Source organism: Hemitrygon akajei, chromosome 7 (assembly GCF_048418815.1).
Source record: "Hemitrygon akajei chromosome 7, sHemAka1.3, whole genome shotgun sequence".
In the NCBI taxonomy this organism is placed as follows: domain Eukaryota; kingdom Metazoa; phylum Chordata; class Chondrichthyes; order Myliobatiformes; family Dasyatidae; genus Hemitrygon; species Hemitrygon akajei.
The window spans coordinates 113,230,512-113,253,889 of NC_133130.1; the positions used below are offsets into that span (position 1 = coordinate 113,230,512).

General features: G+C 42.0%; 1 protein-coding gene across 4 annotated transcripts in view; it reads left to right on the top strand.

The window, feature by feature from the left end:
* Positions 1 to 23,378, top strand: part of cep43 (centrosomal protein 43) — an 86,678-nt gene that overhangs the window by 27,264 nt on the left and 36,036 nt on the right. For all 4 annotated transcript variants that reach the window (XM_073051756.1, XM_073051754.1, XM_073051753.1 and 1 more), the window contains 5 exons: positions 5,605 to 5,661; positions 11,675 to 11,745; positions 11,843 to 11,904; positions 19,876 to 19,937; positions 22,132 to 22,206. In XM_073051756.1, coding sequence (XP_072907857.1) covers positions 5,605 to 5,661; positions 11,675 to 11,745; positions 11,843 to 11,904; positions 19,876 to 19,937; positions 22,132 to 22,206 — 327 coding nt within the window. The remainder of the gene's footprint in view (positions 1 to 5,604; positions 5,662 to 11,674; positions 11,746 to 11,842; positions 11,905 to 19,875; positions 19,938 to 22,131; positions 22,207 to 23,378) is intronic.

Here is a 23,378-nt window from a genome sequence, read left to right on the forward strand (position 1 = left end):
AAATAGTTTCTTTCATGATATTGAGGTTTTTTTGTTAAAATTAATTAATTTTGAATTTATGATCAGTCTGTACAAATGCTTTGAAATTTTTGTAATGTAAAAAAAATATTTAACCAATCTAGTTGTTTTGTGAAACCATTTTGAATATTACAAGAAAATTATATTTTAAATATAACATCTCTTGTAGAGTGGCAAACTAATTTTAATTTTGAAGATTATGTTAAAGAGACAGTTGAGAAGCAGTTATAGAAATGTGTATCTGCAAGGATCATTTTTTTCGTATGTGCTAATGCCATAAGTATACAGGCATAACTTGCAGATGCTATAAAACTCAGTGTAGTAAACAGTCATCTTGGAAGAGTGTAAAGTCATGCAAAGTGACAATGCATGCAAAATTAAACTGTTATAAATGGGATGAAACGACTTGGTGTGTTCACAAATCTTTAGCAGCAGAACTGGTTTATTAAAATAGCATTTACTAAACCCAGCTGGGATTCTGTGCCTTATATGGAGGGACATAAGATACAAAAGATTGTGTAAAATCTATATCAAATCACCTCAAGTTGGCATATTGTTCAGTTCTTTGCAGCTTACTTTGGAAGACTTTGAGGAGAGTCCAAAATAAATTTCTTAGAAAGTTTGCTGAAATGAAGGGTTCACTTGTTGGTTAGAGGGAATAATCTGCAATTATTCTAGGAGCGGAGAAGGCAAGGAAGCATAGGTAACTGATATAAATACTGAAAGTTTAGGAAGCAGAAGAATAGATGCAGAAAGAGGCTATTCTGCCCTTTGACCCAGCTTGACCGTTCAATATATAATTGTTTATCTCAGTACCATATTCCCACTCTCTTCACAAATGCGTTTTTGCTTTTGTGTCATGAGATTGAACTGTCTGTTTCTTGAACCCATTTAGCAATGTGAATTCTACAGCCTCGGTGTTTGAGAATTTCATAGTGTTTATCATCTATGTGAGGAGATTTCTCCTTACCTTAATCCTAACTGTCTAGCCGTGTATCCTAAGAATGTGACACCTCATTATAAAGCATCAGCTTGGTGAATTACCCTTTCTTCCAGCCTGTTGAACCTGTCAGAATTTTTTGCCTTTCAGTGAGTTCTCATTTTTCTGAATGCTAATGAATACAAACCTCTTTGGTCAGTCTCTCATGCTATTGTCACCATGCCCTAAGAATTAGTTTGGCTAAACTTTGCTCTTCCTCTGTATCAGTTGGATCCTTTGATATTTTAGTCGAAAATGGCACACAGTACTTCTGGTGTGGGGTTGCCGATACTTTGTACAATTGTTGTATGTCATCCTTGCTCTTGTATTCAAAATCTCTTTCAGTGAAGGCTGACATACCATATGTATTCTCTGTTTCTGTAATTTGCTTTATTGCTGATGTACAAGGGCATCCAGGTTCATTTTGAATTTTTTTTCTGATCATCACCATTTAAATAATAATTTTCTGCTTTTTCCAACTGAAGTAGATAATTTCACATTTATTCCCGTATTTTCTCACTTGTCGAAATTGGCTTCAAGCAAAGGGCAATTTAGGCTTCCTCACAGTTGAACCTCATCCTGTTTCTTGTTATGGGCAAACTTAAAACTATTTGCATTCAGTTTCCTTGTTCAGATCATTGGCATATACCTGTATACACGCAGTAGCAATTTTTATTAAGTACCTCTGAACCACTTTTCCAAGTAGTACATTGAGCTTGCAGCTCCCGAATATTTTGTATGTTCATCTGTGATACAGAGTCCAACATTACTTCCCTAATTTCAGTGTTTGCATTCACTGTGCATGTTCTTGGTGCTTCTTTTAATTATTTGACCTTTTTTACTTTTACTGCTTTTCTTTCTTTTACCCCTTCACATTGCTGCCCTTTTTGCACTTACATCTGTGAATGCATTTCCATGGCTTTCCATTGCAGTCATTTTGGAGTGACTTTTTCATTTTAATATAGCAACTTCTGATACAATTGTATGACATTCATGAGTTTTGTATTAGTTCTTGATTGGGGCTCTTACAGCTGTGAGAAATCCCCTTTGTCTCCATAAGTTTCCAAAATAATAAACAACTCCAAAAGCATATCAAGAATCAGTATAGATATTAGCTGATCTTTCTTCTGCCGTCCCCTCAGGTTTCAATCAAAGCTTTCAGTCCTGTCTGATGGGCAGAAGTACCAGGAGCCATTTCCTGATGCCATCACTTCAGTTTCAGGGGTAGTAGCTCATCCAGCCATTCAAATTCTTCTGTCAATCATTTGAAGAGCCTTCAGAATCAGATCTTTGTCAGAGTAACAACCAACAGGACTTATGAACAGGACTATGTTCACGAGTTAAGACTGCTGTCATGCGCTTCTCATTAACATACAGTATTAATGGTTTACCTGTATCAGGGATTCCTAATGCAGGTGCAGTACCTTTAAAGTTTGAAAAGCTTCCATGTGTTCTTCATGAAGAGTCATAGGGTCATCTGAGCTCTTATTGCCCTTTAGCAGATTGTTGAGTGGTTGAGCACTTTCAGCATATGATTTGACCCATGCTCTATTGTAGTTACACAAACTCAGAAATGATCGCAGTTGCTGGACTGTTGTAAGTGGCTTTGCTGACTCAATGGCTTTTGCACAATCCTCAGTGATTTCCTGTTTATTTTGGAAATTTTCTGCCCCAAATAAATTACTTCCTCTTGTTGCAATTGTGTCTTATTCTGAGCTAAGGGCTGTTCCGGCAGCAGTAGTGCCTGGCTTCGTGTCAGTGGTACCGCAATGTTTACTCAGCTCTGCGCTGAACTGAGGCTGTGACCTACTCCAATTGCAGTGATGCCTGGCTTTGTGTCTGACATTCATAAAAAGTTCAGTTCTGGATGCTGTTTGTTTGCTTTTATTGTTTGCACGATTTGTTTTGTCTGTTTTCTCTGCACATTGGGTCTTTTTTTAATGGGTTCTTCTGGGTTTCTGTCCTTAGTGAATGCCTGTAACTAGACAAATCTCAAGGTTGTATAACGTATACGTACTTTGATAATGTACTTTGAACTTGATTGTGGAGCCCTGAGATAGGCACAGGTATTGTTGACCATCAGTTGTGAAAGCCAACCATGGTTGACATTCAGACATCAGTGATAAGGGCCAGAATCTATTTGGCATATTAGTAATTGTAAACCACTTGTGTGATGGCTTCAGGGCATTGAAAATAGTTGATGGATCTTCCACTGGAGGTGGTAGATTGTCATACATTGGTTAGCAACCCAGTAATCCACTGTCAGTCTCCTTTCATAGGCTTTATCTTGAGTCCTGCATGTCTCTACTCCCTTGGTCTTTGTTGGAGCAAGCTATGATATAGCTGCTAGTCCTATTGTTTCATACCTGTCATGCTCACTTTAGTTGCTAGAGGCCACTGTGGAGTCCATGTCATGTCCATGCTGTAATTCCTCAGTCAGATGGTGGCACCATTTTGGATGACTGTCCACATGTGCTTCTTGGGTGTTTCCCAAGAAGAAGCTTCATTGTTTGGAGCATCCCTTTGAAGTCCCCGCAAAGTTTTCTCATCTGCTTCAGTCTGTTTTGAAGCTCTGCATAATGCATTTCAATTTAATTACACTTACCATATTGTTTATTCATTCATTCATTCAGTTAATGCAGAAATTTGCTCTTGACTTTTTTACTGTCTCTATCATACTGTTTTCTGTAGTTTATCACACGTTTTCCTTTTTTTTTCCCAACTGTTTAGTTAATTTCTTCACATTATTAACTTTTTCACTTGCTCACACATTTGATAAAACTGACCATATGTTCGTACCTTTAACTTACATTTTCCAGTTTTATTTTCCTTTTATCTTGGGCATTCTCTGGATCTTATCACATGCCTTCTTAATTCACTTAACATTGACATTTTTGATCTGGATTTTTTCACTAATCTTAAACAAACTAAGATGTTTTATTCAGTAAGAGCTCAAGTCCTCAGTCATCTGTTCACACATCACTGGATGTGTAGGTTTCAGGACTTGTCCATCGTCTTATTTCAATCTGTGTCACACTTAATTGTATGTTTTCTTTAAATCAGTTGGACTATGATCTGAAATATTATCAGATTACAATCCTGCAACCTAAATATTGTAGGATTGTGCAACTGAAATTTATAGGATTACAGTTGATATTTTAGGACTCCAACAGAAATTCAGTAGGCTTGCAATCAATACCTTTGGTTTGCAAATAACGTTATCCTCACTGGATTGCAATTTAAATGTTTCCTTAAGCACTAAATTGCAACTGGAAAATTTCTTAAGTTGTACCAGCTTGTACAAATTTAATTTGAGCATGATATTAATTTCAGTGCTGGTCTGATCTTTGCAAATCTGTTTTCTTAAACCTGCACTAAATGGTGTATTGAAGCATGATCTAGGCATTTTTCTCGGATGATTTGAAAATTATAGAGGAAGCTCTTACCTCCTTTTAAGTTTGCACAAAAGTTTCCACTTCATCTTGGATCCTTCCAATTCCTTAAATCTTTGTAGTCATCCTGCTAACTATGCCAAGTGTTTTGGATTCGAATATTTTTGAGCGGAGGTTCTTTCAGAAGTCAAGAATGAGGCATAAACTAAGTTGCTTCATAATCACTTTATTAAGTGCTAAAAGAACAAAAGATTGGAAATGGAAAGAAGCAAGAAAAGTGAACAGGGAAAAAGAACAAACAGAAGAAAAAGATGGCACGTCAACATGCTCTGCTCTTATACTATAGATAACAGACATTCCATTCAAATTTGAAGATAAGTGAACTGGGTAGTCCCTATTCAAATAATGCAACACCCAAGAAACTTCCAGACTAATACTAAGAACTGTAACCATTAGGAGACACACTGAACAATTGCATATGCATAGGCAATTATACAAAATACAAACAGCCATAAGAAAGTTAAACTACAAAGAAAATAACAATGATACAGTCTAATCCAACAGATCTGAACAACAACTGAACCTCTTCACTATATCTGCATTCTTTTTTATATTGAGTTGCTGCCACATGATAGGCTGATAAAGTATTTACAGGTATATAGGTGTACCTAATAAAGTGGCTACTGAATATGTTGTAAATAGGCAGGGCACAAGCACTGTGGTGGGATAATTTTAAAACATCACTTAAAATGGTTGAAGAATGAATAATTAGAAGCCACAATTTTGAAGTGATTGATGATGTGAGGTGGTGTTAAATTTTGGAATGCTCTTTCTTGAAGGGTGAGTGCTGATTCAGTAGGCATTCTGTGGCATTCCAGATAAATACTTGAAGTAAAATTGCAGCAAGAAGGAGAATACACAGGGGATAACAGCTAGCCTGATTGTTCTGCACAAGAGCTAATAAAAACTAAATTGAACTGAATGTATTGTCTTTGGTATTACTGCCAACAGTTTTCTGTTAGTACAGTATTTATGTGTGTTAGGGGAGTATCATAGTTTTTGAGTTTTAGTTGTATAATATATCATGAAGCTACTAATACACAGTAAAAGAGGGTAAATGACAGACGATACAAATGTCCAACAATCTCCATTTTATGAGTTTTTTGTATCATGACCTGTTTTCAGGTTCAATACTAATATTTCATTTCTTTTTAGGAATTAACAACAAAGCACATAGCAGAAGTGAAGAAAAAGTTTGAATTTTATGATAAAGTGAGTTTAAAATTTTCACCAATTGAACTGCAATTGTCAATTTATGCTAAAATAAGTTTAAAATTTAATTTTCATGTGCTAAGTATAAAGATGTTTTGTGAGGCAAATTGAAGTTGTTGGGTCCTAAATGCTGAAAAGATTTATTTTTTGAAGTAATTGGGCAGTCCTAGCAAATGGCTTGGGGAGAGTGGACAATGAAATTGCAAGTTTTTATCTCAGGATTTTGTGACACTGTAGCGGTGTGCTACACGCAGTGCTGAAATAACGACACGGAGTTGGTGAGCTGCAGTTGCAAAAAGAGATTTATTCAAACTTTGCGGCCTGGCTTCAAAGCCTTCCTGATCCCGCCCTCCCCGGGCGGGAATGCTGTAGGGGGTGTGTATTCACAGTCCTGTCCCACGCGCGGGCTTTTCCCCTTGCTGGTGAAGCAGGCTTGGCGCCCTTTTTGCGACCAGCCTCAATGCCAGCATGCGCATTGTGAGCCCGTTCGAGTGCGCTGGGAAGTAGGTCGCCACATAACCCCCCCCCCCCCCCCCCAGAACTGGCGATACACCCCCCCAATGTCCACTGTCTGGGTCGGACTCTGTTTGGGAGGTCTGCCTCTGTGCCGCGGTGCCGGAATCTCGACCGGCTGCGCCAAATCCACATGGGCCGGTTTGAGTGGGTCCACCGTGAAAACCTCCTCTTCCCCCCAATGTCCAGCACAAATGTGGACCCATTGTTTCTGATCACCGTAAACGGCCCCTCGTAGGGCCGCTGTAGCGGTGCCCGATGTCTGCCCCGCCGTACAAAAACGAACTTACAGTTTTGCAGGTCTTTGGGTACGCAGGTCGGGTTCTGCCCATGCTGCGAAGTGGGTATGGGGGCCAGGTTACTGAGCCTCTCGCGTATCCTGCCCAGGACTGCTGTGGGTTCTTCCTCTTGCCCCCTTGGGGCTAGTATGAACTCTCCTGGAACGACCAGGGGTGCGCCGTACACCAACTCGGCCGACGAGGTGTGCAGATCTTCTTTGGGCGCCGTGCGGATTCCGAGCAGGACCCAGGGAAGCTCGTCCACCCAGTTAGGCCCTTTCAGGCGGGCCATGAGAGCCGACTTCAGGTGACGGTGGAAACGCTCCACCAGTCCGTTTGACTGTGGATGGTAGGCAGTTGTGTGGTGCAGCTGTGTCCCCAAAAGGCTGGCCATAGCTGACCACAGGCTGGAGGTGAACTGGGCGCCTCTGTCGGAGGTAATGTGGGCTGGTACACCAAAGTGAGATACCCAGGTGGCAATCAGAGCCCGGGCGCAAGATTCGGAGGTGGTGTCGGCGAGCGAGACTGCCTCTGGCCATCTTGTGAACCGGTCCACGATAGTCAGGAGGTGCCGCGCTCCTTGCGACATTGGCAGGGGGCCCACAATATCCACATGAATGTGGTCGAAACACCGGTGGGTGGAGTGGAACTGCTGTGGCAGAGCTTTGGTGTGCTGCTGCACCTTGGCTGTTTGGCAGTGCGTGTACGTTCTGGCCCATTCACTGACCTGCTTGCGGAGTCCATGCCAAACGAACCTTTTGGCCACCATCCGGACGGTTGTCCTGATGGAGGGGTGTGCTAAATTGTGAATGGAGTTGAAAACGCGCCGCCACCATGCTGCCGGAACGACGGGACGGGGCTGGCCGGTGGCGACGTCACAGAGTAGGGTCCTCTCACCTGGGCCTACAGGGAGGTCCTGGAGCTGCAAACCGGAGACTGCGGTTCTGTAACTAGGGATCTCCTCGTCTGCCTGCTGCGCCTCCGCCAGTGCTTCATAGTCTACCCCCTGGGACGGCTTGGATGTTAGGGTGGGAGAGGGCGTCCGCCACAACATTGTCCTTTCCCGAGACATGCCGGACATCCGTCGTGTATTCGGAGATGTAGGACAGATGTCGCTGCTGGCGGGACGACCAGGGGTCGGATGCTTTCATGAACGCAAAGGTAAGAGGTTTGTGGTCCGTGAACGCGGTGGAAGGCCTACCTTCTAAGAAGTACCTGAAATGCCGGATTGCCAGGTATAGCACCGACAGTTCCTGGTCGAAAGCACTGTATTTGAGCTTGGGTGGTCGTAGGTGTTTGCTGAAAAATGCCAGGGGTTGCCAGCGACCCTCGATGAGTTGTTCCAGCACTCCACCGACTGCCGTGTTAGATGTGTCCACTGTGAGGGCGGTAGGAACGTCCGTTCTGGGGTGCACTAGCATCACGGTGTTTGCCAAGGATTCTTTGGTTTTAATGAAAGTGGCGGCAGACTCCTCGTCCCAGGTAATGTCCTTGCCCTTACCCGACATCAGGGCGAACGGGGGCACATGATTCGGGCAGCTGAAGGGAGGAAGCGGTGGTAGAAATTCACCATACCCACGAATTCCTGAAGGCCTTTGATTGTGTTGGGTCGGGGGAAATGGCGGACCGCGTCTACCTTGGCGGGCAGAGGGGTTGCCCTGTCTTTAGTAATCCTGTGGCCCAGGAAGTCGATGGTGTCGAGCCTGAACTGGCATTTGGCCGGGTTGATTGTCAGGCCGTATTCACTCAGTCGAGTGCAGAGTTGATGGAGGTGGGACAGATGCTCCTGACGACTGCTACTGGCTATGAGGATGTCGTCCAAGTAGATGAAAGCGAAGTCCAGGTCGCGTCCCACCGCATCCATTAACCGCTGAAACGTCTGTGCGGCATCCTTTACACCGAACAGCATGCGGAGGAACTCGAAAAGGCCGAAAGGGGTGATGAGTGCCGTTTTGGGGACGTTGTCCGGATGCATCGGGATTTGATGGTATCCCCGGACGAGGTCCACCTTGGAGAAGATCCGTGCACCGTGCAGGTTTGCTGCAAAGTCCTGAATGTGCGGCACAGGGTAGTGGTCCGGTGTTGTAGCTTCGTTCAGCCTGCGGTAGTCGCCGCCTGGTCTCCAGCCCCCTGTTGCTTTGGGCACCATGTGCAGGGGGGAGGCCCGTGGGCTGTTGGACCGCCGTATGATCCCCAATTCCTCCATCCTCTTGAACTCCTCCTTCGCCAGTCGGAGCTTGTCCGGGGGAAGCCTTCGAGCACGGGCGTGGAGGGGTGGTCCTTGTGTCGGGATGTGGTGCTGTACGCCGTGTCTGGGCATGGTTGCCGTGAACTGCGGTGCCAGAACCGATGGGAAATCCACCAGGACTCTGGTGAAGTCGTTGTCGGACAGCGTGATGGAGTCTAGGTGGGGGGCCGGCAACTGGGCTTCACCCAGGGAGAAAGTTTGAAAGGTCTCGGCGTGGACCAGTCTCTTCCTTGGCAGGTCGACCAGTAGGCTGTGAACCCGCAAAAAATCCACTCCCAGGAGCAGTTGGGCTACGGAGACCAGTGTGAAGTCCCATGTGAACTGGCTGGAGCCAAACTGTAGCCGCACCGTATGGGTGCCGTAGGTCCTTACTGTGCTGCCGTTTGCGGCCCTGAGGGTGGGACCCGGTGCTCTGTTGTGGGTGTCATAACTCGTCGGAGGTAAGACGCTGATCTTGGCTCTGGTGTCGACCAAAAAGCAGCTGGGACCACTTGTCCCAGACGTACAGGAGGTTATCCCGATGGCCAGCCGCCATAGCCATCAGCGGCGGCTGGCCCTGGCGTTTCCCGGGAACTTGCAGGGCGGGCTACAGCGGCGGGCTTCTGCGCCCCATCACTGGTGGTAGAAGCACCATTGTTCATTGGTCTCCTCACCCCTGCCTCTGGGGTTAGTTGGCTCTGCGGCCGGGTCTGGTTTGCTGCTGGGAGCTTGGCCTGGTGATCTGTGCGACGGACGTCCCACTCTCCTTATTGGCTTTCCACAGCAAGTCCGCCCGGGCTGCCACCTTCCGGGGGTCGCTGAAATCTGCGTCAGACAGCAGCAGGCGTATGTCCTCAGGCAGCTGCTCCAGGAATGCCTGCTCAAACATGAGGCAGGGCTTGTGACCTCCGGCCAGGGAGAGCATCTCATTCATCAAAGCCGACGGCGGCTTGTCTGCCAAACCATCCAGGTGCAGTAAGCAGGCAGCTCGCTCGAGCCGTGAGAGTCCGAAAGTCCTTATGAGCAAGGCTTTGAATTCTGTGTATTTGCTGTCCACTGGGGGCGACTGTATGAACTCCTCAACCTGGGCCGCTGTTTCCTGGTCGAGGGAGCTCACCACGTAGTAGTAACATGTGGCATCCGAGGTTATCTGCCTAATGTGGAATTGGGCTTCTGCTTGCTGGAACCATAGGTGAGGTCGCAGCGTCCAGAAGCTTGGCAGTTTTAACGAAACAGATGCGGCATCGTTCATCTTCGGCCCAAATATCGTTTGGGCCGTCGGGGTCACCAGTTGTAGTGGTGTGCTACACGCAGCGCTGAAATAACGACACGGAGTCGGTGAGCTGCAGTTGCAAAAAGAGATTTATTCAAACTTCGCGGCCTCGCTTTAAAGCCTTCCTGATCCCGCCCTTCCCGGGCGGGAATGCTGTAGGGGGCGCGTATTCACAGTCCCGTCCCGCGCGCGGGCTTTTCCCCTTGCTGGTGAAGCAGGCTTGGCGCCCTTTTTGCGACCAGCCTCAAGCGCGCCACTTTGTGAGCCCGTTCGAGTGCACTGGGAAGTGGGTCGCCACAACACTAACTTTAAGGAATGGATAATCATGTACCATGAAACTAGTTTTTTTTTCGGTGAAGGCCAGAAAATTGCAGATGTTCAAAATCTAAAATAAAATCAGAAAATGCTGGGAATGCTCAGTAAGTCAGGTTTCGAGTGTGAGAAGAGACAGAGTTAACATTTTGGATCAAAAACCCCTTTGTCACAACTGGGGAGGAGTGAAAAGCTGTTCACTAAGCTGCACAGATGGTGAATGGGGGTGTGGTGTCTCTGATACAAGAAAACTAGGTTGACCACGGGGATAAACTATAAACTGTAAAAACAAGATTCTGCAAATGCTGGAAATCCAGAATAACACACACAACATTCTGGAGGGATTCAGCAGGTCATCTACTTATGGAAAGGAATCAAGTCTAGATGTTTCAGGCTGAGACCAGTGACTGAATGGGAACAATCAAAGTGTGAGCATAAAATAAAAACAATGTCGGGGTTTCAAAGTACAGAGCATAAGGATACTCCTGCCAGGACAGGTTGCGCATGTTCCCCTTTTGCAGACAGGGAAAAAAACAGAGGGAAAACAAGTTGAAAAAGGGTAACTGATAAATATATGTAACTGATATGTAACTGACAAGGAAATTAAGTTACCTGAAGATGTAAAATTCAATGTTGAGGCCAGAAATTGCAGCATTTGCAGGTGATAAAGTACTTGATAGAATGTTCAGACATTTTAATAATCAAAAAATACTGTGACTTTTTTCCCCTTGGACCCATAGCATTTGTTATATAATTTTATCCTCAAGGCAGAAATATAAAATTAGGAAATAAATTCTTACATTGCTGACACTGCCCATACAGAGAAACCTTAAATTCTAAATTTAAGTTTCAGTAGCTTAAGTTCCATTACAAAATTTGAATTTGATTTTCTAACTGTTATTCTCATTTTCCTCTGTCACACCTTTTGGGATTGGCAAGTTTAGTTCTTCATTACATGGTTCTCTCACTTAATTTATAATTTGAAATTCCTACATGTCTCAATGACTAGAACTAGACAGTGATTTTTGATTTTAATAGTCTATGTTTCTCTTATTCTTACTGGCTTTTGACCTGTATAGGTGATAACAAACATCAGTTTGGTTTTTATTGTTATCCTCAACAAATGCTTACACAAAGCAATTTTGTTAACAGGTATAAATTGTTACAAAACTTCCTTTGCTTTTAAGAATGTAAGTAATGTAGTCTCTTGGATTGTTAGCAACTGCAAGAAATCATAATCTGGCCATTTAATCCTTTTTCTATCGTATTAGCTATTTTAATGCACAGGGACAGAAATTTTAAAAATGTATTTCATTTATAGAAATCCAAGTTTCAAAAATGTGCCTTTTGTATGATTTTAGTGGCAACATTTTCAAAAGTATTTATCTCCATGGTTTGACTTGATTTTAGGACAAGAATGGTAAAATAAGTAAAGAAGAATTGAAAGAACTATTCCTTGATCTCCTCCCTCATTTTAACAAGTAAGCAAACATTGACTACTATAAAAATGAATACTTATAAATTACTTTGATGAAAGCTGCCTTAGTCTCTAATCATCACAAATTGTTTCACTGATAGGAATATGCTGGACAGTTATGTAAATGATGAAGTTAGAACAGTGGATAAAGGTTTTAGTAATGGTAAGTGTGTGTTTGTGGTAAAGGGGCTTTATGTCTAGTTCTCTGAGGGGTACCGATAACTTTTATCATTCCTGCTTGTTTCCTTTAATTCTACTATAATTATTAGTGTAAGTCCAAATACTGCAAAGGAATAAATGATCACTTTTTAACAAAAGGACCTTCCCATCATGGTAATAATTGGAAAACAGGATAAAATATATACTTTCATGAGAAACAGTGGCTGAGGCAAGCCGTATGATCCCTTAAGCCCACTGTGCCAGTCAGCAAGATCAGGTTCTAAATCAGCAGCATCACTTCACTCACAAGGTTTCTTTTATTTGTTCAAGGGATGTGGGCTCACAGGCTGAGCCAGCATTTAATTGCCCATCCCTAGTTGCCCTTTAGCATGTCGTGGATGACTACCTTCTTGAACCACTACAGTCCGTGATTTGTGGGTGTATCCATGATGTTGTTAGGTAGTTCCAGGACTTTTACTCAGTGATGGTGAAGGGACAGCGATTATATTCCCACGTGAGGATGGTATGTGACTTGGAGGGCAATTTCCAGGTGATGGTGTTCCTATGCTTTTGTTGCCTTGCCCTTCTAGGTGGTAGAAGTGATGGGTTTGGAAGGTGCTGTCTGAGCAGGTGATTTGTGGGTGATGCAAACTACTGCTACTGTGCATTGTTAGTGGAGTGAGGTAATGGTTGTGATAGGCTGTTATTTTGTATATAGTGTTGAGTGTCAAAATAAAAGTAAATTTATGATCAAAGAATATATATGTCAACATATTCTGCCTTTAGGTTGATTTTTTTGCAGACATTCCAGGAAAATAAAGAAATGCACACATTTATGAAAAGGCTGACAAAACAGCTAATGTGATAAAAAGACAAATTGTGCAAATAATAGAAGTTATTACTAAGAACATGCATTTTAGAGTCCTTCAATGTAGGTTATGGAATCAGTTCAGAATTGAAGTGTATGAAGTTATCCATGCTGGCTCAAAAGCCTGATTGTTGTAGGGTTAAAAACTAGCTGAATCTGGTGGTGTGGGGACTAAGGCTCCTGTACCTCCTGCCAGATGGTAGTAGCAATAAAAGAGTCCCGTCCCCCCCCCGATGGTGGGGGTCCTTGATGGTGGATGCTGCTTTCTTGTGGCAGTGCACCTTGTAAATGGTCTCAATGGTGAAGAGGGCTTTTTTTGTGATGGACTGGGCTGTATGCACCACTTTTTGTTCCCAGGCATTGGTGTTTCCATTCCAGGCCATGATGCAACCAGTCAGGATACTCTCCACTGTGTACCTAAAGCAGTTTTTAAGTTTAGATGACTTGCCGAATCTGTGCAACTTCTAAGAGAGCTAAGGTGCTGTTGTACCTTCTTTGTAATAGCATGTAAGTACTGATCCTGGAACGGATCTAATATAGGGGCCCTATTGAAGTTACTGACCCTCTCCACCCCCACTTCCCTAATGAGGACTAACTCGTAGATCTCTGGTTTCTTTCTCCTACAGTCAATAATCAGTCCCTTGTTTTGCTGACATTGAGTGAGAGGCTGTTATTAGGGAACCATTCAACCTGACTTTCAATCTCCCTTGTATACAGTATTTAGCCTCAATCCTTTGTTCACATAAATATTACAACCTGGGATTTTGATGAATTTAATGAAGAATTTTTATATTTGTGAATCACATGCTCTCTTTTTTTCCACAATAGGGTCCAATATATGGAGAAAATTCTAAAGCAGATAGTGAAGAGGTTCAGTTGTTGTTCAGATCTGTTGGATTAGACTGTATAATTGTTATTTTCTTTGTAGTTTAACTTTCTTATGGCTGTTTGTATTTTGTATAATTGCCTATGCATATGCAGTTGTTCAGTGTGTCTCCTAATGGTTACAGTTCTTTGTATTATTCTGGAAGTGTCTTGGGTATTGCATTATTTGAATAGGGACTATCTGGTTAATTTATCTGGAATGTTACTTGGGTTTCAACACCTAAGTTACAGAGAAAGGTTGAACAAGTTAGGTCTTTATTCTTTGGAGCATAGAAGGTTGAGGGGGGACTTGATAGAGGTATTTAAAATTATGAGGGGGATAGATAGAGTTGACGTGGATAGTGTTACGTTCCCCAGTAACCGGGTGACTTACCAGCAAAGATAGATAGGTCCGCTGAAGCCTGATGCTACTATTTTCAAACGTTTTATTTATAAAGGGGCACAAATGTATGGTTAATACAAAACATTCAGATCATATACATCGTCAAAACTGAATCTAAAGCACAGGTGTAGTAATAATCAATCAAAAATGAGCTCTATCGTTGTCTAGGGGATACTGAGTCCAATGGAATATAAGGGTCACTCAAAGTCTGGAGACTTCCCCGTTTCGGGAACCGCTGGCATTTCACATGTTGGAGAGAGAGAAAAGGAACACTTGCCTGTCGTCCTTGCGAAGCAAATCCCTGCTGTTAGTTAAAGCGGTTTTTCCTTTTGGGTCCAGCCACAGACTCCCGATCCGGAATCTAACGCACGTGGCTTCCTTCAGAATGGCTTCCCGCTCCGACGGGAAGCACTATCGTGTCTTCTTCGTGTGTCTCCTTGGTGTGTCTGAGGCCCCGCCTCGGCAGCCCACCTTTTATCTGGACTGGCAGGGTTGTAGATGTCAATCAGGGTGGGGGTGAGGCAATCTTTCCCCCATCACCCATCTCACATTGCCCTTAGGGTTTGCACGTAGTCCAGTTCCCTATTCCACAAAGGTGTCTCCCAAGACAATGGCTATGTCCAAGGCTTTTGTCTTGCTGAGCGGCCAGCCCACATTCCAAACCGTAAGGCTCTCTCTCTTGCGATTCTCACAAAGGAGGGGGCTGAGGTCATGACAATAGGCTTTTTCCATTGAGAGTAGGGGAGATTCAAACAAGAGGACATGAGTTGCGAGTTAGGGGACAAAAGTTTAGGGGTAACACGAGGGGGAATTTCTTTACTCAGAAAGTGGTAGCTGTGTGGAACGAGCTTCCAGTAGAAGTGGTAGAGGCAGGTTCGATTTTGTCATTTTAAAAAAATTGGATAGGTATGTGGACAGGAAAGGAATGGAGGGTTATGGGCTGAGAGCTGGTAGGTGAGAGTAAGCGTTCGGCATGGACTAGAAGGGCCGAGATGGCCTGTTTCCGTGCTGTAATTGTTATATGGTTATATGAGAAACTAAAAGTTCAAAAACTGAAATGTCACCAGTTGAAAAGTATTAATTCCCACTGTACTCTATGCTTAGTTGAACTACTACTTGCAGAAGTCTCTATTAGCTTTTCACAACATGATGGAGCAGGATTTGCCCATTCCACCTTACAGAATTGCTCAAGCTGTGCCAGGTTAGGTGGTGAACAGTGGTGGACAGCATTCTTGAGGCTTTGCTAGAGATGTTCAATCAGGTTAAAGTCAGGACTCTCACTGAGCCACTGAAGGACATCAGTTTTCTCCATATGAAGCCACTCCATGGTTGCTCTGGCAGTGTGCTTTGGGTCATTGCCCTGCTGAAAGATGAACTTCCTCTCCAGTTTAAGCTTTCTGGCAAAGGCCAGCAGGTTTTAGCCAGGTTCTCTTTATTATTTAGCAGCATTAATCTTCCCACCAGATTTCCTGTCCCTGCTGCTGAAAAGCATCCCCATAGCATGAAGCTAGCTCCACCATATGTTACAGTAGGGATGGTGTTACCTGGCTGTTGTGCAGTTTTAGATTTGCACTACACGTACTGCCTAGTGTTGAGAACAAAAAGTTCCACTTTAGACTCATCCGACCACAAGACCTTCTTCTCCATCTTTAAAGTATTATCTAGTGACGCTTTGCAAAGTCTTTACAGGCAAGCTAAGTTTTTTTTTGAGAGGGCTTCTTTGTTGCCACTCTTCCATAAATGCCTTTTTTGTGCAAGGCCTTAGAGATTGTGGAGCTCTGAACTTCATCTCCAGTTGCAGCCACTGCCTTCTACAGCTCACTCAGAGTGACTGTTGGTGACACGGTAGCCACTCTTCTACAAGTGCCATTCTTCTCTAGTGGCTAAGTTTTGAGGATGGCCTGACCTAGACAGTATGGTTGTGGTTTAATATTTTTGCCACTTTTCATGATGGACTGCACTGAGCTCCGAGGTATGTTCAGTGTCTTTGAGATGGTCTTGTACCCTTTGCCAGATTTGTGCTTCTCTATTATCATTTCCCTGATTTGCCTTGAACACTCTTTTGCCTTCATTTTGGTTTGGTCTGTTGAACATCTACCGTACTGTTGAACCTTGCAGAGAGAGGGGACATTTATTCAGGTGATCCTCCAATTTTCTACATCAACATATTAGATGAGTTGTTAAGGTCATATACATATTGCACTTGAGGAATGTTAATGTAGTAATTACAAAGGGGATGAATACTTTTTCATCCTCACAATTTTGGTTTTTAATTTTTAGCAAATCATTGACAATTTTTGGAATTTTTCTTTTGATTTGGCATGATGCACAATGTTTTGTAAATTAGCTCAAAGAATCCTGCTTCAATATATTTTAAATTTAGAAAATGAGACAGTAGAATGTGAAAGTAGTTGTGGGGCTGTATGTTTTTTTCAAGGCACTGTATGCCAGTTCATCACCACCTTTGATCCAGCCAGCAACAGTGTTATCATCAACAACTTTGGCTTTGAAGCTGTACTTATAGGTATAAAACAAGTAGGGCAAGGAGCTAAACACACAGACTTGTGGTGCACCTGTGCTGAAGGTGATTTTGAAGGAGATGTGGTTGCCAATCCTTACTGACTGGGGTCTGCAAGTGATGATCCAGGTGCACAAAGAGGTATTGAGGCCTTTAGGTCTTGGAGCTTAAGTGATTCAAGGGGATGATAGTGTTAAATATTGAGTATAGTCATTGAAGAGCATCCTGCTGTATGCATCTTCATTGTTTTGTTGTTCCAGAGCTGAGTGAAGTGCCAATGAAGTTATATTTGTTGTTGATCTGTTGCGCCGATAGGCAAATAGGACCGGGTCCAAGTAACTCCTAAGGCAGGAGTTGATATGTTTCATGACCAACCTCTCAAAGCTCTTCATCATAGAGGATGTAAGTGCTACTGACAATAGTCATTTAGACAGGTTACTATTCTCTTCTTGGGCAATGGTATGATTGAAGCCTGTTTGAAATAGGTGGGTACTTCAGACTGCCAAAGCCAGAGGTCGAAAATGTCCATAAACATTCCAGTCAATTGACTAGCACATCTTCTATACTTGGCCAGTTATGCTCGCTGGACCAGATGTTTTCTGTGGATTCACCCTCTTGAAGAATGTGCTCACGTCGACCTCAGACACTAAAATCACAGGGTTGTTGGGAGCTGTGGGGATTTGTGAAGAAGGCTCTGTGTTCTGTTGGTCAAAGCAAGCATAAATGGCTTTGAGCTTATTTGGTAGTGAAACCTGGTTACGTTGCTTGGTTTTTGCCATGCAGGAGTTGATGGCATTCAAGCCTTGCATTCTTTTGTGATTCAGGTTTAACCCAGAATTACTACTTTGCATGTGAGCTGGATTTTCGGAGGCCATGCCTGAACGACTTGTACTTTGGATCACCTGTCCTGAACGCCACTAATCTAGTCTTCAGCAGATTGTCAGTCTCTTGGTTCATCCAGAGCTTCTGGTTGGGAAAGATTCTGAATGATTTTGTGTGAACACACTAGTCCACAAGTACTTTTCAAAAGTCCATGACAACTATCCACATTGAATTAATAATTTACAAAGTGTTTGAATATGTTTATTCTTAATCTGATTATTCCCACACGGGTACCAATTTCCAATGTTTATTTGGTTTCTACTCAATCCAATTCTAAATCAGTATCAGGATTATTAACACTGACATATTTTGTAAAATTTGTTGTTTTATGGCAGCAGTACAATACATAAAAAGTACTATAAATTACATCAATAAATATTGATGGTAGCAGTAAGAAGAGGAGGGCATGTCCTGGATGGTGGGGGTCCTTAATGATGGATGTGCCTTTTCAGGCATCACCTACTGAAGATGCCTTTGATGGTGGGGAAGCTAGTGCCCATGATGATGCTGCTGTGTTTACAGCCCTCTTCAGCTTTTTCCAGTCCTGTGTATTAGTGTCTCCATACCAGATGCTAATGTAACCTGCGAGAATGCTCTCCACAGTACATTTGTGGAAATCTACCGGAGTCTTTGGTGACATGTCAAATTTCAGATTCTTAATGAAATATATCCATTGACATGCCTTTTTTGTAATTGCTTTAGTATGTTAGGTGTTAAGTTTGTCCCAACATCATTCACCAGCCAATCTATTTCACTCCTGTACCATTGTACTCCTTGGTACCATTTGCAAAGCTGCCAACAGCAGTTGTGTGATTAGCTTATTTATAGATCATATTTGAGCTGTGCCCAACTGATAGTCATGGTGTAGAGAGAGTAGAATAGCGTGCTAAGCACACGTTCTTGAGGTGTACCAGTGTTGATCGTCAGTGAGGAGGAGATCTCATTCTGATCCACACTGACTGATCTCCCGATGTGCAAGTCAAGGATGCAGTTGCAGAGGCCCAGGTTTTGATGCTTGTTCATTAGTATTGATGGGATTATGGTGTTGGATGCTGAGCTGTAATCAGTAAACAGCAGCCTGACATGGGTATTCCTGTTGTCCAGGTGATTCAAAGCTGAATGGAGAGCCAGTGAGATTGCATCTACTGAAGATCTGTTGTGGCAGTAGGCAGATTTCAGTGGGTCCAGGTCTTTGCTTAGGCAGAAGTAATTTCTATCATGACCAATCTCTTAAAGCACTTTAGCACAGTAGATGTGACTGCTGCTGGGTGATTGTCATTGAAGCAGCTCACCCTGCTCTTCTTGGTCACCGGTATGATTGATGTTCTTTTGAACCTTTGACTGCTGCAGTGAGAGATTGAAAATGCCCTTGACCTCTCCAGCCATCTGGCTGGCACTATTTTTCAGTGCCCCGCCAGGTAAACCATTGGCCCAGGTGCCTTGATCTTGAAAGATGCTCTGACATTGGCCTTTGAGACAGATATCACAGGGTCGCTAGATGCTGCAGGGATTTGCACTGGTACAATTTTATTCTCCCTTACAAAATGTGCATGAAAGGCATTGAGCTTAGCTGGAAGTGAAGCATCATAGTTATTTATGATGTTAGGTTTTGCCTTGTAGGAAGTAATGGCTTGTGAACCCTGCCATAGCTGACATGTATCTGATTCTGTCTCCAGAGGGGATAACTTCTCTCAGCTTCACTTGCCCCATCACTGAAATGTTCCCACAACCTAAGGACTTTCAAGGACTCTTCATTTCATGTTCTTAATATTTATTACTTATTTGTTTGTTATTAGTATTTCTTACTTTTTTGTATTTGAACAGTTTGTTGTCTTTTGCACATGGGTTGAACGTACAAATTGGTGAAGTCATTCATTGATTCAATTATGGATTTTTTGAGTATGCTGTAAAAAAATGAATCTTTGGGTTGTATAGGGTGACGTGTATTTTGATAATAAATTTATTTCGAACTTTGAATTTTGACTTCACCCAGAATTGCTTTTTCTTAAATTGCTGCCCTCTACTTGAGACTCTGGAAGCTAAGTTGGATTATGCTGGAAAATAAGAACTTGTTTGATTTATCAGAATCTATTTGATCAGGTGTGGAAGCTCACAGATTTCAACGTCCAGCTATTAACAGTTGGATTGTTTATTGCCTTGGTGCAGATCTATATTCCAACATGTTACAAAAAGGCAGGTTAAAAGACTAAGGGAAACCTCAAGTCTTCGCAACAATGAAGTTATAAGTAAGTGTATAAAAGTAAGATAACAAAGAATTCAACATAATATCAAAGAATCAACAAAGTGCTTGTCTTGTTATTATAATTTGTTATACCTTCCTTAATTTGAAACTTAATTCTCACTTAATAAAAACAAACACATTTTACTTATTCAGATAAAGCTTTAATGTAACTGTTCTTTTTCTTCCTTGTTTAATTAGCAATTGATTATGATGAATTTCTGGGAATGTATAAAAGTCTATTCATCCAATGTAGAAGTGTGGTAAGTAGATTTTTGTTTTGAAAATGATAGTGTTTCATTTCTAAAATAATTTCACTCCACTGTCATTTCTTGCATACCTTGGCTGAGAAAAGCAACTGGTCACTATCCTTTTAATCATCTAACTAATAGGCTACTAGATAATTTCTCATAGTGGGACACATGCGCTATTTTGATATTATTATATCTGATTCTGAATAAGGCAGATAATTTACCTTGTGATATTTCAGTATGTCACCTTAATACCATTTAATGTTTTAGCATTAAGTTCAAGTTCAAATTTAATTGTCATTTAACTATACACAAGAATACAGCCAAACGAAGTAGCTTTTCTCTGGTGCAAAGGTGAAAACCACAGTAACGACAGTCGTACACAGCACATTGCACGTATAGCCCATATAATTATAGTTCAAAAAACATACAGTAATAAAAATTGTATCCCATATTCCTGAGTGTGTGCATGTTGTCCTGAACTTGCACCTCTACAAGAACAAGCTGCAGCAGTTCCTCATCTTGTGCAAGTACAGATGCAGACTAACACATTCCAGCTTGTGTTCCCGGATCTAAACTCTGGAGAGCAGATTGATGGGAGGGGCCAGCCCCCGACCTAGTGTGGAATCCAGTGGCACACGGCCAGCTCTGGTGTTTACTTCACCAACGCCTGCAATAGATGAGGCCAAGGCATATGTGCTGTGTGCGCACAACAACCAAGCTCTGTAGCTCTCCAGCCTTCAGTCTCACCAATGAACCAGGGAATTCTATATTGCCGATGTCCAACAGGGTATTGCAATCACAAGAAAAACGTCCAAACCAATTATTCCAACCGCTTGTTGGATCGCGCACCTTCTTGGATGCCTTTTCCCTTGGGTGACTGACGGTGTGCAAAAAGTCCAGCTCCATTGCTATCTAGCAACTAGCTAGTGGGATGGACCTGATGAACTGGATGTTCTTAATAGCCAGCTGTGTCTTGTGACTGTAAAACAGATAAAGCACGAACAATAGCATCTTTGCTTTGGACCAGAGAGACCGCAGTGTCCATTTTACTGGAAGCTTCTGGATTCTGTATAAGGTAGATCATTTACCATGTGATTATCTCAGTATGTCTCTTCAATGCTATTTAATGTTTTAACATTAACCCTTGGGAACTCTGGATAATTTGCCATGTGATATTTTGGGATGTCTCTCTTAATACCATTTAATGTTATAATATTAACCTTTGGAGGCCTGATGTTACCTTCAATATCCAGAAAGGAATATGGTTTATTATTCTGAGGTTAATATTATAGCATGTGTTATAACATGCGTTACTGTTTTCAGCACTGGTCATTTCTTCCTCGAGTACCTTGTACAGGTTTGGCGTCCTTATCCAAGCATGGGTGTGTTTTCCATAGAGAGGATGCTATGAAGATTGACTAGACTGATTCTGGGGATGGCATATTTTTCACAGATTGAGAAGAGTGGAATAGTATTCTCTAGTTTTCAGATGAGAGGAAAATAGTAACAAGAGTTTGAATATATCATAATATTTTTAGTAGCACTGCTAATTTGCTTAACTATATTTTTTCATTGCGTCATAGTACTATTTAACTTACTGCAGGAGCCATTGAGTTTATCTTGGCTGTTTATGAAGCAAGTACTCCATTTCAGCACAGTCTGAGAAGGGGTTATACAGTATTTTGGACGAGGAAAAAGATTCAAGGTTGTGCTTCCTTTAAAAAAATGCAACAAGTCCTCAAACTCCTGTGAATCTCTGGCCTACGACTGTTCAAATTGGAGCAGACGGAGTAATAGGGATGTATTGAGGCCGTGCATCAGGATCACACATTAGCCCTGCACAAGTAGTGGCAGGAGTTGCCTTTTCAGGCCTCATCAACCCTACGTGTGGAACCATTTCCCACATTGACCTTATCAACCAGAACCTTCAGAAATGGAGTGAAAGCAAATCACCTCTGATCCCAGGGAGCTGCCTAAGAAGAAGCCATAACAATCAAAATCTCATCTTGTTCTCCTCTCTGTTACCCTGTGATGTTATTCGCGAAACTTGTAGTATTTTAGAAAATTTACCTTGGATTCTGATGAAATCAAAATGTGAAGGTGATGTGCGATTGAGTCCTAGGATATCGTACACATGACATAATTTTGTGATGGCATATTGTTTTTAAAAACTAACTTGCAACTATTTTTATTTTTATTACAGGTAGTTCAAGATACTTCTGGTATGGTGCAATCTCCACGTAAGATTCCAGAAGGGAGGCAGAATGTAGGGAGTAAGGTAAGAAAGTGGGGCTTGCCGTATCTACATCCATACGGTGGGAAATCATTAATTTCATTATCTTTGTTGGCAACCCTCATCATTTGTATAAGATTTTGCTTAATTGCAGTGTTACTGTACAAGCACTGTTGCATTTCTTTTGTTTGAATAGAATACGGATGGCATACATCACAGTTTGATACTTTGTGGTCTGGCCAGTTCCTGTGGTTCAGCATCTTAAATCAATAGTTCAGATGTTAACTAATTCTTAACTAATTCTAACTTAGATTCAAAATTAACTGTGATCTGTACTAATCTGTAACTTAATTAACCTACCAGTGCAACTTCTGTAATCTTGGCCAACGATATTTCAAAGTCACAGAATTTGGGTTCTCAGAACTCTTGTGTATCACATGATTGGCTAAAAGAACAGTTCTGTTCAGGGGGATGATTGGGGAAGTGGCATTTTCTGTTTTCCAGCACCTGGTCAGGTCCTAAAGGAAGTAGACTAGAGAGTTTCAACCTGTATGATGCTTATGTCATTTGAGTGCCATTTGTGCTCATGAAAAATATCCAATATCAGTAATTTTTATTAAATTAAAAATGGGATACTGTTATCTTAATTGGGTTTAAAATATGAATTTTTGTATGGTTTGACTTCTGAAGAAATTCCGGTATGCAGTTGACCCGTGGTGTAGAGTTAATTGCTTTTAATTCAAAATTCTCTGATATAATCCACTAGAATTCAGTTTTAATCAGTAATTCTTTGCTGCATAAATTATATTGTTTCCGACAAATTATTGGGATTATTTATCTCAACATGTCAACAAAATGACTGAATTGTCAAGAATACTCCAAATTTGTTATTAGGAAGCACTAAAGGGTTTCACATAATCCTTCACATTAAGTTTAATTACCATCTATAATATTGGTCAGAATTTTCAGTTCCGAAGACTGAATTACTAACTGTTTTTAAGCACTTCTTAATTGAGGTAATTAAATAAATGAATTCCCAGCACAGTCTATTCAGAATTTAGAATTGGTCAACTTAAGTTCATTAATGTTTTAAAAGAACTATAACAAGACATGCATGCCACTTGCATAGTTTGCAACCTTGCTGTTTGTTTAATTGAGCTTGTGTTTGCTCAGCAGAATCTTCAAGCTTGACTTTCTCACTGTTGTGCATGTGACTG